At 40.1% G+C, this 15,638-nt stretch overlaps 3 protein-coding genes across 6 annotated transcripts; 2 read left to right on the top strand and 1 right to left on the bottom strand.

Moving 5' to 3' along the window:
- The first annotated feature begins 539 nt into the window (after positions 1-539).
- Positions 540-6,267, top strand: syvn1 (synovial apoptosis inhibitor 1, synoviolin). 3 transcript variants are annotated; one of them, XM_057350047.1, is made up of 16 exons: positions 540-721; positions 1,273-1,410; positions 1,516-1,608; positions 1,695-1,847; positions 1,924-1,972; positions 2,189-2,292; positions 2,482-2,608; positions 2,698-2,797; positions 2,899-2,964; positions 3,050-3,166; positions 3,645-3,796; positions 3,942-4,091; positions 4,189-4,323; positions 4,443-4,626; positions 4,733-4,836; positions 5,171-6,267. In XM_057350047.1, exons 2-16 carry the CDS (start codon positions 1,279-1,281, stop codon positions 5,335-5,337), a joined length of 1,833 nt encoding a protein of 610 aa, XP_057206030.1. In that variant the 5' UTR covers positions 540-721; positions 1,273-1,278; the 3' UTR covers positions 5,338-6,267. The 3 variants fall into 3 exon arrangements, with proteins under 3 accessions (XP_057206030.1, XP_057206028.1, XP_057206029.1); XM_057350045.1 differs by having other exon boundaries at positions 542-721; positions 4,724-4,836; XM_057350046.1 differs by having other exon boundaries at positions 542-717; positions 4,724-4,836; positions 5,171-6,224.
- A 165-nt stretch (positions 6,268-6,432) lies between these two features.
- gpr137 (G protein-coupled receptor 137) lies at positions 6,433-8,978 on the bottom strand. 2 transcript variants are annotated; one of them, XM_057350049.1, is made up of 8 exons: positions 8,638-8,978; positions 7,830-8,426; positions 7,696-7,745; positions 7,369-7,600; positions 7,142-7,285; positions 6,931-7,059; positions 6,636-6,754; positions 6,433-6,561 (listed from the first exon to the last, which is right to left on the bottom strand). In XM_057350049.1, exons 2-8 carry the CDS (start codon positions 8,172-8,174, stop codon positions 6,468-6,470), a joined length of 1,113 nt encoding a protein of 370 aa, XP_057206032.1. In that variant the 5' UTR covers positions 8,175-8,426; positions 8,638-8,978; the 3' UTR covers positions 6,433-6,467. The 2 variants fall into 2 exon arrangements, with proteins under 2 accessions (XP_057206032.1, XP_057206033.1); XM_057350050.1 differs by having other exon boundaries at positions 6,433-6,546.
- A 404-nt stretch (positions 8,979-9,382) lies between these two features.
- On the top strand, positions 9,383-14,757 carry pld7 (phospholipase D family, member 7). Its single transcript, XM_057349887.1, has 11 exons — positions 9,383-9,819; positions 10,117-11,007; positions 11,448-11,632; positions 11,706-11,889; positions 12,257-12,371; positions 12,491-12,618; positions 12,795-12,998; positions 13,348-13,487; positions 13,640-13,805; positions 13,882-13,981; positions 14,211-14,757. The coding sequence occupies exons 1-11, from the start codon at positions 9,817-9,819 to the stop codon at positions 14,414-14,416; spliced, it is 2,322 nt and encodes a 773-aa protein (XP_057205870.1). The 5' UTR covers positions 9,383-9,816; the 3' UTR covers positions 14,417-14,757.
- The last annotated feature ends 881 nt before the right edge of the window (positions 14,758-15,638 follow it).

Genomic DNA, 15,638 nt, shown 5'->3' with positions numbered 1-15,638 from the left:
GTGTTCGATGCAAAACAAGTTTCTGTCGGAAACTTATAATCACTCTCAAAATTTCTTTCTATGTGTAAATATTAAATAAACTGTTGGCCAATATTCACGAAAGACTTTGTTCAGTTTAGAACACATTTAATCCCAAGACGCAATGTACAATATGTATCATGTTACTGAATGTTAAAGGTCACGGACACACCCTAACACGTTAATACCATGGTTACCTTATTTTCCACCAAAATAAATCACTTCAGTGATTGTTATCTGTAAATTTATGATAAATACGGGCATTTTTTATTTTGTGCTTTTTCAACTTTAGTTACTATGTTTGCCTAACTTGACTGCACTGCATCTTTGGATGAAGGCGTATGCCAAAATGCATAAATGTGGTAATTACCGTCATGAAAATTTAACAACCCTAAACGATACAGTAGTTGCATCGCACAATATTGGCTTTTATTTTGAAACGGAAACTCTAGGCGTAACCATAGCGATGGGTTCAGCAGTCTCGCAGCTGCTGTGCTGTCTTCACTCTACTGGTAGGAATGAATACTCACCGGAAGTGAGGTGTCCTACTGGAGAGCAAGCGAGAAATAAACACGTAGCCGACAAGTGGTAGTCGACTACGAGAGATTTGAAGCACAAAGATACTAACAGATGGAAGACTAGACACAATACGCAGTTATTGAAAGCCAAACGTAACATATACAGCGGAGTTTTGCGGCGGTAGGTAAGACATAGCATGTAACTTACTAACGTCAAATAAGGACTGCTATAGCTAATCGGCCAGTCCACTACCAACTTAATACTTGTCAACACATGGTCGGGTTATTAAAACATGCTTTGGTTCATGTGTAATGTAAATATTGTAAATGAATTAAAAACGTTATAGGATCATGCTTTGCTTTTGTGTAATGCTACAGTGCTTAGCAAATGCGTATCGAGCAGAACCTGCAGGCAAACCTTAAAGAAATAAAATAACTTGCATACTGAAAGCTTTACTATTCACTTTCTCTTTCAGTATATTTAAAGTAGACAATAGTTTTTTTTTTAGCATATCCGTACTCCAATATGTCTACCAGAAGAAGTACAGTGTACTAAATGCCAATGTAAATAACATTTATTAGCATCATAAGGATGTAGGTATGCTGGCAATAATGATCTGTCAACATTATGTTTGAGTGTCATAAAGTTTGTATAGTTACAACTTACTATGTCATTGGTTCACTCTGAACTCTTCCATAAGTATGATTTGTTCATTGTTTTTTGTGTCCTCTGTAGTACAAGATGGTGCGAGCAGCACTCGTGACGACCACCAGTTTGGCTTTGACTGGCGCAGTAATTGCCCATGCCTACTTCCTCAAGAACCAGTTCTACCCGACTGTGGTATACCTTACCAAAAGCAGCCCTAGTATGGCAGTAAGTTATTTTACTAACAAATCTAGAATAAAAAAATGTTAATAAAAAAAGTAGAAAAAGCAGTTGGACACATCGTAATCTGACTTGGCTGCTTTTCCCTGGCAGGTTTTATACATTCAGGCTTTCGTGTTGGTATTCCTACTGGGAAAATTAATGCGGAAGGTCTTTTTCGGCCAGCTGAGAGCTGCTGAAATGGAGGTAGGTTTGTAGAGAGGTAGCGTGTTTGAATTATCACCATAAAGGCTTTATTTTCCCATGTTCACTGTTCTGTTAATATTCTTTAGCACCTGATCGAGCGCTCCTGGTACGCTGTAACGGAGACATGTTTAGCCTTCACGGTGTTCAGGGATGATTTCTCTCCTCGCTTCGTGGCCCTGTTCACTTTGCTGCTGTTCCTCAAGTGCTTCCACTGGCTGGCTGAAGACAGGGTGGACTTTGTGAGTGAACATTTAAAGGGGACGTTAACATATTGAAATAAATTGAGTGGTGGTTAACTTTCGTTTTAATTTTTAGATGGAAAGGAGTCCAAATATTTCCTGGGTCTTCCACTTCCGAGTTCTCTGTGAGTAAATATATAATGTAAGGTATTAAGTTACGCTGTGGTTGGTTCTGAGTGTATCTTTTAGTTCCTCTTTTTAAAAATAAAACTACTTTCGAAAATGCTTTGTGACATGCAAAATTGTTTAACTGTCGTGTCTTGATCCATACGCTGCGTATTAGACTAGTACCTCGTTTGGAGTTTGTGTTCAAATTCATTGGTGTTTTTTCTCTTGTGCAGCTTTGGTGGTGTTGCTGGGAGTTTTAGACTTTATGTTTGTCAATCACGCGTGCCATAGCATCATCACCAGAGGAGCATCAGTGCAGCTGGTGTTCGGATTTGAGGTGAGCGTTGTTAGTGATGAGATTTGGGCACCACGTATTTTTTTCAGAAAATGTAAAAATCCTGTTATGCAAATGTGCAAAACATTATCACATGGTTATTTCAGCAGTTTACAGAACAATAAATATTTTAGAGAAGTAGATTTACAATAGGCTATAATGTGTGGTACATGCCTTCTTTATCTCTTTCAGTATGCGATACTGATGACTATGGTTCTCACCACCTTCATCAAATACACTTTACATACAGTTGACCTCCAAAGTGAAAACCCATGGGACAATAAGGCTGTCTACATGCTGTACACAGAGCTCTTTACCGGTACATCCTAGAAAAACCACACCTACAGACAATAGAAAATAGCCTCACCTACAGACTAGGTGCATAATGGATTTATATCTGTTATGCAGGTTTTATCAAGGTGATTTTGTATATGGCATTCATGACCATAATGATAAAAGTGCACACATTTCCTCTGTTTGCCATTCGGCCCATGTATCTCGCGATGAGGTGAGTGATCATCTGTTTCCACTGTGTGCACACCACCGCTTGTCAACACTAGCATTCGGTCGTTTTTGTTTACTCATGCAAATGTTTTTGCTTTTTATTAGGCAATTCAAGAAGGCTGTAACAGACGCCATCATGTCTCGACGAGCCATCCGTAATATGAACACTCTGTGAGTATCTCTGAAATACTAGAAAACAAAACTCCAAAAATAAGTCGGAATATTTATTAGTAATTTATTTTGAATTTCAATTTAGCTATCCCGATGCCACCCCTGAAGACTTGCAGGCCGCCGACAATGTGTGCATCATCTGCCGTGAAGAGATGGTGACTGGAGCTAAGAAACTTCCCTGCAACCACATCTTTCACTCAAGGTTCATGTCCACTTTTGACAAGTACATTTAAGATATACAGCCGCGGAAAAAATTAAGAGACCATTCCTGATTGTAAAATGTGTATGTATGTTTTGGTAAAATGATCATTTTTGCTTCATTCTGTGAACTACTAACAATATTTCTCCCAAAATCCAAATAAAAATCTTGTTTCTATTTGCATTTATTTGCAGAAAATGAAAACTGGAGAAACCGGTCAAAATAACAGAAAATATATATTTTTTTATGTGATAACCTCAATTTGATCACAGTTTTGTCATGCTGTCAGTCTTTCACATTGTTGTTGGATGACTTTATGTCACTCCTGAGGTTACCAACAGACACTGGACTGGAATGGCCACAATACATCTAGAAATGATAATTTTATGCAAATTTGGAATGGTCTCTTAATTATTTCTGCAGCTGTACATTTCTCTGTTTTTGGTGTTGATCTTAAAAACTTTGGTCCCTCGCATTGTAGTTGCCTTCGCTCGTGGTTCCAGAGACAGCAGACGTGTCCAACCTGCCGTATGGATGTTCTTCGAGCATCCCAGCCAAACCAGACTCCTCCTCCAGCTCCTGCGCAGGCACCCGCCCCTGCTGCTCCTGCCCCTGTCCCTCCACCTGTCAATGGTAGGCTTTTGAGAACCAGATCCAAAAAATACTAAATGCTGGGATGCCAATTGGCAACCATTAAAAAACCCTTCGGTTGCCAAATGTTGCATTGTTATGAGCATGGAACTATCAGCTGAACAGTTTCTTTTATAAAATAAAACAGTTGCCCCAGGTATGATGCCTCAGTTTCCTCCGGGAATGTTCCCATTTTGGGGTCCTTTCCCTGGTGCACCTCCACCTGCTCCCCCTGGTGCTCAGGCAGCCACTGACCCTCCACAGCCCAGCGCAAATGAAGCGCAGACGCAAGGAGCAGGTACGAAACTTAATTTCTACTTATTTATTAGGGAAGTGCAACACTCATTTGTCTTTGGAAGTTTTTTAAATTCTCTCCATCTGTCATGTAAAATCAGGAGCCAGCAGCTCTACCCAGCCTCCTGCAGACAGCGCCTCACCCGCTCCGGGAGCCATGCCTGGATTCCCATTTTCAATGCCACCACCTTTCCCATCAGCCCCATGGCTGCCGATGCCTCCTCCTCCACCCTTCAGTATGTGTCATATCCAAATGGTCTGAAATTAACACTTGTATGTGTGGTTGAAGCTACAAGAGCAATGCCGGTTTCGAATGTCAGACTTGTCGTTGACGCTTTCTCTCCACGTTTATTAGTGTCATCCATGCCACCTCCACCATCATCTCTGTCCACCATGTCAGAAGCTGAGCTCAGAGAACTGGAGCAGGAGGGCAGGCAAGGTTTAGAAGCCAGACTGCAGTGCCTTCACAACATCCACACATTGCTGGATGCTGCTATGCTCAACATTCACCACTACCTCAGCACGGTGGCTACATTAAGGTATGCAAACATCGCTTGAGGTTTTATAGCAAGTGGCACATGGAGTTTCCACCACCGAAATCCCCATATTTACTTTTATTTCCAACTTTCTGTTGAGTCCTCCTAGATCAGAAATTAACACAGGTGAGACAAATGCAGCAGCGAATGAGGAGTCCTCTCCCTCCACCGACAACTCGGAAATCCCCAGTCAGGAAAATGAGACTCAAAGCAGTAAGTAGCAAAACTATGATTATGAGTGCCGTTGTATAAAATGAGGGCTGTTCAGTTCGGAACTGAATTGAAAATGCATTTTATTGTCTGAATTTGAATTGAAGTGTCATTTCCTAGAATCATTTAATTTACATAATCAAATCATATTGAAATTTTACTGTCAATGTTTTTATAATGTTATGTAAAACACTGTTGTGGACATATTGTGAAATGAAATTCTTTTTTGGCACTTGCTCAATTGTTTTGATAGCATTGAATTGAGTTGTGTGGCCAATTTAACTTGATTTAGGAAATATTTTCTGTTAAATGTGATTTTTTTTCTTCTCATTCATAGCTGGATCTGTAAATGGAGCTACTGGTTTTTCCCAACCAGATTCCACCACAGAAGCGGACAAAGAAAAGGAGGGAAAGTGTGATGAAGATGACGGTGAGCCAAGTGCCGCCGAGTTGAGAAGGCGTCGTCTCCGCAAGCTGGAGACTGCTCAGACCCCTGACCACTGATGATGTCATCCATAAAACCATGCAATTGACTTCTGACCCTAGGAATGCTTCTCACTGACTCCCCTGGGCACTTGGCATGCTGAGATGTCAAATAATTCAAGAAAAGCTTATGTGTTCTTACATGTTACTTAAGTGTGGCACATCAAGACACCTTCATGTGTACAGAAGATACTCAGGTAGAGAACTGGATTCTGGGTAATTTAGCGACAAGAATTAAGGATGAAAAAGCTTGCATCCTGAAGGTCAGCTGTCACGTTTGATTCAAGTATCTGGTCAGACTTTACGTTCTGAATTTGATTTCTGGTTCTCAGCGGCTAATTTAAAGGATGCGTGTTCAAAGAACAAGGTCTGTGGATTTCTCGTGTGCCCTTAAAATTTGATGTTTTCCCCTTTTTTTGGTATTTTTATTATTTCTAGTTCTGTGTGATTGATTTTTCATAGATCAGATTGGGTTATGCTCGAGAGCTCATAAACCAAACATCTGAGTAAATTAAATTTCTGTACATAATGTATAAAGTGTTTTATTGGGAGGATCTGTACATACTGCAAAATAAACTGTACGAGAATAATTCAGAATAGATTGACATCTATTTACTCTCTCAAAAATATTGATGAACAGTACATCAGCTTTATTAATTTGACATAAATGTAATGGAGAAGTTGCTTTCTGACTACTTTTGTGTTTATGATGGCACAATAGTCCAGTGAGAATCCCATAAATATATACAATTACATGGTTGTTTAATTTATTATTAAAATATATTCAAAGTATCAGCACAAAATTAATACCAAAAATTACTGATCCCTTTAAACACCATTTAAAGTGGAATGTCATTATCCCCAAACACAATTCCTATCTGAAAATGCAATTACTACATTATAAAGATACAATATAATAAAACATAAATGTGGTGACAATTCACCAATCAATCATTAAAAAAATTGTTAAAAGATTGTTATCTTTTGATGAGCATTCAGTCTCTTTGTGGTCAGCTTTACAAAGTCAATGTGCAATTTCAGAAGTTCAGGTGCTTCTAATATTAGTGCAAGAATACCTATTGAGCTACTCAACAGGAGGAGGTAATGCCGGAGAGGATCAGAGTCACATCTCTGCAGCTTTGAGCTGTGGGTCAGGTCTGTGGAGTTGAGTAAAGAGAGTGATGCTGGTTGCCCTGCTCCGTCCTGTTGAAGAGGAGTGGGGTCGTCTCACTAGATCCAAACCAGCTGTTAGGAGAGTTTGTTTCACATAACTGATTCAATAAGACTTCAAGAATATTGATTTTAGGTAACCAAACTACCTGTTATTTGGATTTATGCTGTGACTCCAGAGAGAATCGCTGTCACCATCCATTCCGCGAGGATCATCAAAGAAATAAGATCGAGAGTTACGCTTGTTGCAAATAGCTGGTGTGCAGTTCTGAAATATAAACAAATCAAGCGTGTTAACAGCGTGTCGTCTGTACCTGAACCCGTTAGAGCATCAATGCACGTCTTCAAAAATAAGCATGTTTTCTGAAATTCCTTTGAATACATTTTATGTTATTAAGACTATTGCATCTCATTATTGTAAATAAATTAAATACAGTAACAAACCTTTTCTCGAGAAGGCTGGCGAACTCTGAAGATAATAATAAGTAATGTGGTGGGTAGCAGCTCCCAAATGAAAAGCACAGCTCCGAAGATAATGTAGCCTCTATCTCCAAGTTCACTGCGAAGATCAGCCTTAAAAACAAAAAACAATGAACATCACAAACTGTCCAGAAACACATTCATCTGTGCTCGGTGAAGTGTGATTACAGCATACCTGATCAGAGATGTTGTACCAGTCATAATCAAAAGCCTCTACTTTATGATTCTGTGACAAAAACACCGCTGCCAGGTTGTAGCATGCCCTGCTAGAGAAGAGTAAGATCACGCCTGCCCCCAGAACTGCGGTCCGGCAAAGCCCCTATAAGAATACAACAAAATGAATAGACTAAATAGTATTCGATTCAATAACTTTAGATGAATCATTTTCAAAGTATGCATTACCTTTAGGCTTAGATAAGGCATAGTGGAGAAGGAGAATCGTGTCAACAGGAGCAGAGATGCAGCCAGGCAAACAGCTTCCAAAATAAACAGAAGGTCGTTCACCAGCACCCGAACCAGCACCAGATTCCACGCTTTATCCCCTGAACCTCCACGCTCCTCGAGGCTCGCACAAATCACGTTGACACACAGGAAGATGGCACTCATGGATATGTACAAACAGCGAGCCACCAATCTGAAAGTTTAAGTTGAACACACATTCATTTGTTAGTGCAGATATTCACTTTTAAACTATTCATTATTAATATACAAGTACATGAATGCACTCACAGTCCTTTACTGGGCTCCATGTTGAATAAGCTTCTAACTTTAAGCAATTCCTGTCAAAATAAAACATTGTTAATGTTTGACTTTTGCAAACAACGTATTATACTGTATTGTAGAGTGAACTTTACTCGTCTTACCTGAGTGAAGTAGAGGTTGAATAGGCTTAAAGTGAAAAACTGCAAACACACAGGGAAACAATAGAGAAGCCAGTAGGCCGGAGTGGGCAGGTGGTTGGCCGCAAGGGCATCACGAAAATAAAATGAGAAGAGGGTTGCGCGGAGGCCTGCCCAGAACAGGCAGAGGAAAAGAAAAACGCTCTGGTAGCTCCATCGCTTGTGTCTATAGAGTAAAAGTAACCAAAGCTGGATGTATACAACTACAAACAGACCCCCATAAAGAAGGGTGTAAAAAACGGTGACACCCAGTTCAACTGATGGGGCCACTGCTTTTTTTATAGGGGAAGGTGGAATTGGATCTTGCATTACGATTTGTAAAAAAGATGAACGTTATTAAACTGCATTGTTTACGTTGTGGCTTAAAATAATCATCATAAAAAAACTAAAATAACATGTCTATTAACAATGAACTCAAAAAAAGATTGACATATTTGGACCTGAGCGTGTGAAATGTAATTTGTGTCACTGATAAAACGACTGTTCTGCTCAACAACAAAACACGTCGAAAATGTAATAAGTTCTCAGAAAACTTCCCCGTATCTCCCTTGTCATCTGCATCTGCAAAATAAAAACGAAAGTATTTAACGTAACAAAGTCACAGCCAAAACGCAACATTAAAACATCTGTAATATTTCGACTGATTATATAATGACTCATCCGCTTTACAAAATAACAACATTAACGTTAGCTCTCTCATCTCTTAACCGATTAAGCGCATAAACAGAAGTGGCAGTTCAACGTTAACCAAGCGCGATGATGACAGACTCACCTAGTTTATCACCGTAACCTCCTGTTCATCCGGAAAACTGAATATACTCCGAAAAATCAATCAGCTTGCAACTGTTTAATGTGTCATGCGCTTTAAAAATGCTTTATAACGTTAAAGTGTTTAGCTGCGTAGCTAACGTTGCTAAGTTAAGTTTAAAATCGATTAACTAGATCACAACTGGCACGCAAAAATGACAAGAAACCAAGACGCGCATTTTAAACAGTCGCTGTAAACAGTACGAAAATATCGTTCAGATTCCAAATAACGTATACATCAACAAATCCGATAAATCCGTTCGCTCATCGTTGAGTTCGTTTCCGTCAGGCTGAGTTTTGTTGTGAAGTGCGCTATCAAAGAAACGCATCTCTATTGGCGACATCTAGCGGTTCATGCTGGTAAAGCGAACAGTAAACTGAGGTGCATTACCGCGCTTCGCCTGTAGAGAAAGCGCTCCGTCAACGTGTGCGTGCGTGCGTGCGTGCGTGCGTGCGTGCGTGCGTGCGTGCGTGCGTGCGTGCGTGCGTGCGTGCGTGCGTGCGTGCGTGCGTGTGTATGTGCGTGAAAAGAAACGGCGGTTAGTTTAACTTTTACAGTCAACTCATTTTTGCCAGTCAGTTTGGTATACACATTTGATTACACGATATCTGAAGTTTTTTTTTAATAACCTGGTTTAAATGACTTGATTGATTTTATAAGTTACAAAAGTTACTGTTAACGATAAACACTTCATAATGTATTCTATCACGTAAATCGTTGTGATATAATGGTTCGCAGGAGCGGCTTTGTGCACATTGAGAGACTGTGACTCACAAGTAGCTATGTAAATACATGAACTCATAGGATGGTGTAAAGTAGGCGAGGTTTTCTATCTCACTTTTTCCTCTCTCTCTCTCTCTCTCTCTCTCTCTCTCTCTCTCTCTCTCTCTCTCTCTCTCTCTCGCTCGCTCGCTCGCTCTATTTTCTTCTTCACTGTACCGCACTGTGTAGTTCTGCAGCCACGTCGCAGACACAGACAGCATCGCTTTTTAAAAACCTTTCTCTAACCACACAGTTGGACTGAAAGCACCGATAACTATTGTATCTTTTCGTCTATTTAGTAAGATAGTTGATTGGGAAATATTTATTTTATAACCTGCTTTTCTAGTTACGGAAAAGTTGTGGTTCCTCTCGGCTGTGGTCATGGTGAGTAACGTAGCTTTCGTGCTTGCTCAGGGAACAAAACTGCTTGCTAAGTGTTCTAAAAAGGCGACAATTTGCTTTTTGGGGGGCGTTTCTACATTTATATTTGAACAACGCCATCGTTTCCGATCTTTTAACAACTTTAAAACGAATGTTTATGTCATGAATCGTTTGTTACATGTAAATGTCTAGTATATTTAGACCTTTAGTGATGTAGTATTTCCAATGACCGTCTGCACACGCACATAATAACAGTTATGTTGACACACAATATGTTCCCATGCATTCAACTCGTTATAGGATCCTGATAATTTGCTAGGTGAGGAAGAGAACGAGAAGACAACATCCGAGAGGAAAGAGGATGGAGAAGAAGCACGCAAAGCAGGAAGACCACCATTGTCCCGCATTCCTACCTTTCAAAGCGCCTTGGCCCGCAAGCGAGTCACCGTACAAAGTGCAGAGTCATCGCCGAAGATGGATGTATCCAGCCAGCCGGGCCAAAAAGAGCGAGCAGAGGCTGGACGAGTGAAAATGTCAGTATATGGGGGGAGAGAAACAGCACTGCCCGACCCATCCGCACATTTGAACACAGGCAGTACTGATGTATTGTCTCAAGGTGATATCTCCACCTCCAGTCCTTCAGCTCTGAAAAGAGATCATGCCTTTGATCAAACACCTGAGAATACAGTGGACGCTGATGAGGTTAAATCAGCACTGCTGCGTCCCCCCCTCAGGAAAGTCAAAGAGAAACATGTCACCTCTGATCTCATCACAGAGCCCCTTTCTGAATTTGAGACTGCCAGCGGAGAGACCCTTTCTGAAGATGAACAGATGTCAACGCAGGACGCAGTCCTGGAGGATCTGAGCTCATGCTCCTCCGTTGATCATGAAGAAACGTCTGATCAACCTTGTGGAGAGAGTTTGATAGAGGACTTCGAAGAGGAAAGCGGGAAAGAGGCGGTATACCAACCGGAGCCGATTGAAGAAAATTGTGTCAGAGAGACTGATGTGAAACAGCGCACTGTTCCAGATAAGGTTGATGGAGGCATGCAAGATGAAAGTGCTAAAAGGCAGAAACCGTCAGATCGTAAAGAGTCAGAAAAATGCTTGAAAGAAACTAGAAAGACAATCAAAGCAGAAGATGCTAGTCATGCAAAACAAAGCAAAACCAGAATGTACGCACCCTCAAAGGTAGGGTGCATTTATTTAATAACACAGGATTACATACATATTGGTACTGTTGCTTATTATTTTGTTTAGGGATTAAAATAAACACATAACTCATGTGCCGCTTGGGTTATGGACATGAATAACACCCTAAATTGTGGTCAAGACGTGGTATTACTTTTCTAAGCGATAAGTGTCATCCTTGTCTCATACCTTTCTCAGGACTGTTCACTTTGATTTACATTTGTTTTGTAAGCGTTGCAAAAAAATAGGCATTCAGGTTTCGTTGCTTAGATGCAGTTGTTATGTTATCAAACAAACCTCAAATTTCAACAGAAGGGAATGTGTGAAATACAACAGTCACATTTCAAAGAGTCATTTCATCACGTCTCGAGGATCTCTTTGTCTCACAGAGATGTTTACATAATTCAACAGTAACTCTTTAATAATTAACTTTGATACAGAAAAAAGGAAGGAGCTGTCCTGTTTTCTGTCTCCTGCCCTCCGTTCTTCTTCTCTTGGGTGGATTTGGACTGCACATCTGGCAGTATGGAATCCCTAAATCAGTATCGCACCTAATGTCACAACTGGAGCTGCACTGGCTGGAATCGTTTTGGATGCCACAAGAGACATGCACCTCTGACTGTAGGTAAGAAAAAATCTGATATGTGCATTTGTTTCTAAATAAAATGGCAATTTTTTAAATGGGCGTTTCTTATCAGGCTTACTCTTGTTGAGAGTCTCCCGGAGGGCGTGTACTTCCCTTCCGGGTCGCCTCACCTGCCGAGCATCTCAGATGCGTGGACTAACTTACTAAACCGAGCAAACAGCTCTGCCCACATTTCTGCGTTCTATTTCACCCTCCGAGACTCAGACCTGGGCCTTACAGAGCCCTCTTCGGCACAGGTAAGGAATTTTATAAACACACAACTTAGGCGAAAGAGCACAATTTGCATTTGGGTAGTTGACAAGCTAATATGCAAATTTGTCCTGTGGTGTGATGGCAAAAATGTAGATAAATCTCTCTTGTTGCTATTTTATATGATAAATATTCATATTAATACTATAAAACAATGTAATATTAACAGTTTGTTTTCTAAAATTTTGCTGTCACACCATAGGACACATGTACGATTTATGCGTCAACTAACCATTTGCATTTGCACGATCGGACCTACTTTGCATTAGGAATGAATGTTTCTGTTTTGTTCTGTTGACCACTGATAGTGTTTATATGGGAAAGCATTTGAGTTTATTTTATTTTATTTTATAGGGCAAAGAAGTGTTTAACCAACTAAAGCAGCTGGAACCAAAGGGAGTGAAGTTGAGGATCGCTGTAAAAGCCCCTCAGCCATATATCGCAGACACAGACGAACTGGTAGCAACAGGTAAAACCAAATGCCTGTTGCACTTTTGTATGAAGCATGTGATGTATACGTCATGTATGTCACGAATAGGCGTCATGTAACTTTTTGGTTTAGCGCTTCTGCTTTGTGTTTTGTCTCAGGGGCTGAAGTCAGGGGAATTGATCTACAGAGTGTCACTGGCGGCATTTTGCACACCAAACTATGGGTTGTGGATAAGAAACACATGTATGTAGGGAGTGCTAACATGGACTGGAGATCTCTTACCCAGGTACATCTAAAACTGTCAACTTGGGGATCATGTTACTACTGGGTGGAGAAATATATACATGAATATATAATGTAATTGGTAATTGATCTAGTATACATTACAGTTAATTACTACATAGCCAAAATGAACTAAAAAGAGATATGCTGTCAATAACTTAAATGAATATGTTTTTTCAGGTGAAAGAGGTTGGAGTATCTGTGGAAGACTGCAGCTGTTTAGCTCAAGACGCCTCACGGATATTTGACCTTTACTGGGACATTGGAGCTCAGAAGAATGAATCTCTACCTCCATTCTGGCCGGCCCGGTTTTCTGCCCTCTCCAGTGCTAAGTACCCGTTAGCTGTTAAATTCAACGATGTCCCTGCACGTGTCTATTTGTCTGTGAGTTGTGTTACTCTCACATGTTGACTTCATTCGTTCACCGTTCATAATCTTTTGTTGCATGTCTTGTCATAATCATCCATTTTCAGTTCAATCGATTTCAAATTTCACTCATCCTTTTAAATCACCAGTTAAATGTTATACGTTTTAGGAATGATTTAACTTTTCACTTCATCTTTTTACATTTCAGTGTGTAGAGTGTATACTATACGTGAGTCATATTGTCCTGTTTGATTCATGTCTGGCGCATGCATTTTCAGTGTGTGCAGAAAGATTGATCTTTCTGATCTATATTTTACTTGACTTTCTATGATCTATATTTTACATGACATTCAGTTTATTCTTTTAGAGTTCCCCTCCTGCTTTATCATCATATGGGCGTTCTGATGACCTCTCTAGTATCCTATCAATAATTGCTGATGCTGAGAAGTTCATCTATGTGTCTGTGATGGATTACCTTCCACTTTCCCAGTTCACAGAACCCGTTCGGTAATTTCAACTGCAACAGTCTTAAACAGGAAAACAAGAATTATTTTAAAATATTTGTACAAATTTTTATGTAGAGCGTATTGTATGAGCAAAGTGGACATAGCTCAGCTACGAGGTTTGCTCAGATCACAGTTTTGGTCACTATTGTTTAGGTTTTGGCCCGCCATTGACTCGACCCTTCGCGAAGCTGCTTGTGTGCGAGGTGTTGAGGTGAAGCTGCTGGTCAGTTGTTGGAGTCACTCTCCTGGTGCCATGTTTGTCTTCCTCCAGTCTTTATCGGTCCTCAACAAACCCCCTCTGAGCTGCAAGATTCATACCGTATGTTTTTGTATGTTCTTCTCACTCTCCAAATGTTTGTTTGGAGTATCACAGATTATGCGTTTTCATTTCACAGAAAGTTTTTGAGGTGCCTTCAAAACGAGAGCAGCAGAGGATTCCATTTGCACGTGTCAACCACGCCAAATACATGGTGACTGATAGAGTTGTTTACATTGGTATGTTTGATTCTCCCCCCTACACAAGCAACATTTCACACATTATTTCACACATGACACATGCTTGTTTAAAGGACAATACATATTGCAACTAGAACGCAGGTTTGGCACGGCATCAAACACGCCTGCCAACAGCATAAGCCAAACATGTTTACATTAACACTGTAAATTAAAAAAAAAAGATTTATAATATTCCTCTGATGAGTGAGTGTTATATTATGTTTTACAGGAACCTCCAACTGGTCCGAGAATTATTTCACCCAGACGGCAGGGGTTGGGCTGGTTGTGAATCAGACAGGTTCGGCAGTAAGGCACGGCCAACAAACCGTTCAGAGCCAATTAAAGAATATTTTCCAAAGGGACTGGCATTCACAATATGCCCAAACCCTTACCGATGCTCACGCAGAACATTGTAGTGGAATAAAGCTTACATAATACACTCTCTCTAACTGTATGTTGCTAAGCACTCTCATTTAAAAAATAAAAACATCAAAAACCATGAACTCATTCAAACACAAAAAGTCTTCCCTGCGGCATTGCTGCCTACTGTTAACTTATTCATGGTGTATGTATTTGCTAAATGGATGCTGTGCATTTTATTGTTTGTTTTTTTCATTATGTGTATATTTGCATTGTGTGACATTTGCCGGAATAAGGACAAGCTCCTTGGGCAAGCACTGATCTTTGACGTTGGTTACATGTGCATGTAAATTAATTATTGTTATAATAGATGCCTTGGCTGTAACATTAGTTTTTAAAATAAACCAGTTTTTATTACCTGCTTACTCTCTGTCTTCCTTTTAAGATATTAAAGATCCAATGTGTACTTTGTTTGGAGGATCTATTGACAGAAACAGGGCCGTTTCTAGCTGTTTGGGGGCCCTATGCGAGATACTATTTGGGGGCCCCTATTTTTTCAAACTCTGAGGTAGAGATTCCTAACTTTTTCATATATTCTGTGACGATGCAGCAGTCTGTTACATTTTAAGAGGAAAGCAGGCTAGAGTACATTAATAAATGCAACAGATACAGTGTGTTCTTGAAAAATATTTAATGTAAACTTTGAGGTGGCATAACAAAAAAGCTTTAACCCACCATTCCAAAACAGTAAAAAATGAATAACTAAACTAAAATAAATAAGTATATAATGGACCAGCATCCATGTTACGTTTCGATGACATTGTAATTAGCGTCTACCGTTATTATCATCACTTCAGTGGAAGATGGGCGGCTGTCAATCAGACCTGTAGGCAGACATCACTTACCACGTGACAGCCCAGCCCAAAGGTGATTTTGACTTGATTACCCCATGAACACTTACATGCTTTGCAAATGAATGCATGCAATACATGCAAATGAAGACAGGTACTTTTAATTCTCCAAAATATAATAAAATATGAGGCTGAACTTGCAGTTTGGGGGCTCCCTGGTGGCTGCGGAGCCCTATGCAGCCGCATTGTCCGCATATAGCAAGAAACGGCTCTGGACAGAAAAATGCAATATAATATGCATAACTATGTGTTCAGATGTGTGTAAAGACCTTACGTGTTTTTATTACATTAGAATGAGCTATTTCTATGTACATACACCGTGGGTCCCCTTATGGAATTCGTCATGTTGTTTCTACAGTAGCCCTAAACGGACAAGCACTAAACAG

This window comes from Triplophysa rosa, linkage group LG13, assembly GCF_024868665.1.
Source record: "Triplophysa rosa linkage group LG13, Trosa_1v2, whole genome shotgun sequence".
NCBI classification, from domain to species: Eukaryota; Metazoa; Chordata; class Actinopteri; order Cypriniformes; family Nemacheilidae; genus Triplophysa; species Triplophysa rosa.
The sequence above is the reverse complement of the archived record's forward strand: the minus strand, read 5'-3'. Positions and strand labels throughout refer to the sequence as shown.

What these genes read in the sequence shown, in the direction of transcription:
- syvn1 (XM_057350045.1), top strand. Translation starts at nt 1,279, where the DNA reads ATGGTGCGAGCAGCACTCGTGACGACCACCAGTTTGGCTTTGACTGGC. An exon ending in CTTCCACTTCCGAGTTCTCT is followed by an intron (nt 1,973 to 2,188) that starts GTGAGTAAATAT and finishes TCTCTTGTGCAG; the next exon opens with CTTTGGTGGTGTTGCTGGGA. An exon ending in AGCGCAGACGCAAGGAGCAG is followed by an intron (nt 4,092 to 4,188) that starts GTACGAAACTTA and finishes ATGTAAAATCAG; the next exon opens with GAGCCAGCAGCTCTACCCAG.
- gpr137 (XM_057350049.1), bottom strand. Translation starts at nt 8,174, where the DNA reads ATGCAAGATCCAATTCCACCTTCCCCTATAAAAAAAGCAGTGGCCCCA. An exon ending in TCAACCTCTACTTCACTCAG is followed by an intron (nt 7,746 to 7,829) that starts GTAAGACGAGTA and finishes TTATTTTGACAG; the next exon opens with GAATTGCTTAAAGTTAGAAG. An exon ending in TGCCTTATCTAAGCCTAAAG is followed by an intron (nt 7,286 to 7,368) that starts GTAATGCATACT and finishes GTATTCTTATAG; the next exon opens with GGGCTTTGCCGGACCGCAGT.
- pld7 (XM_057349887.1), top strand. An exon ending in GAATGTACGCACCCTCAAAG is followed by an intron (nt 11,008 to 11,447) that starts GTAGGGTGCATT and finishes ACTTTGATACAG; the next exon opens with AAAAAAGGAAGGAGCTGTCC. An exon ending in ACATGCACCTCTGACTGTAG is followed by an intron (nt 11,633 to 11,705) that starts GTAAGAAAAAAT and finishes GTTTCTTATCAG; the next exon opens with GCTTACTCTTGTTGAGAGTC.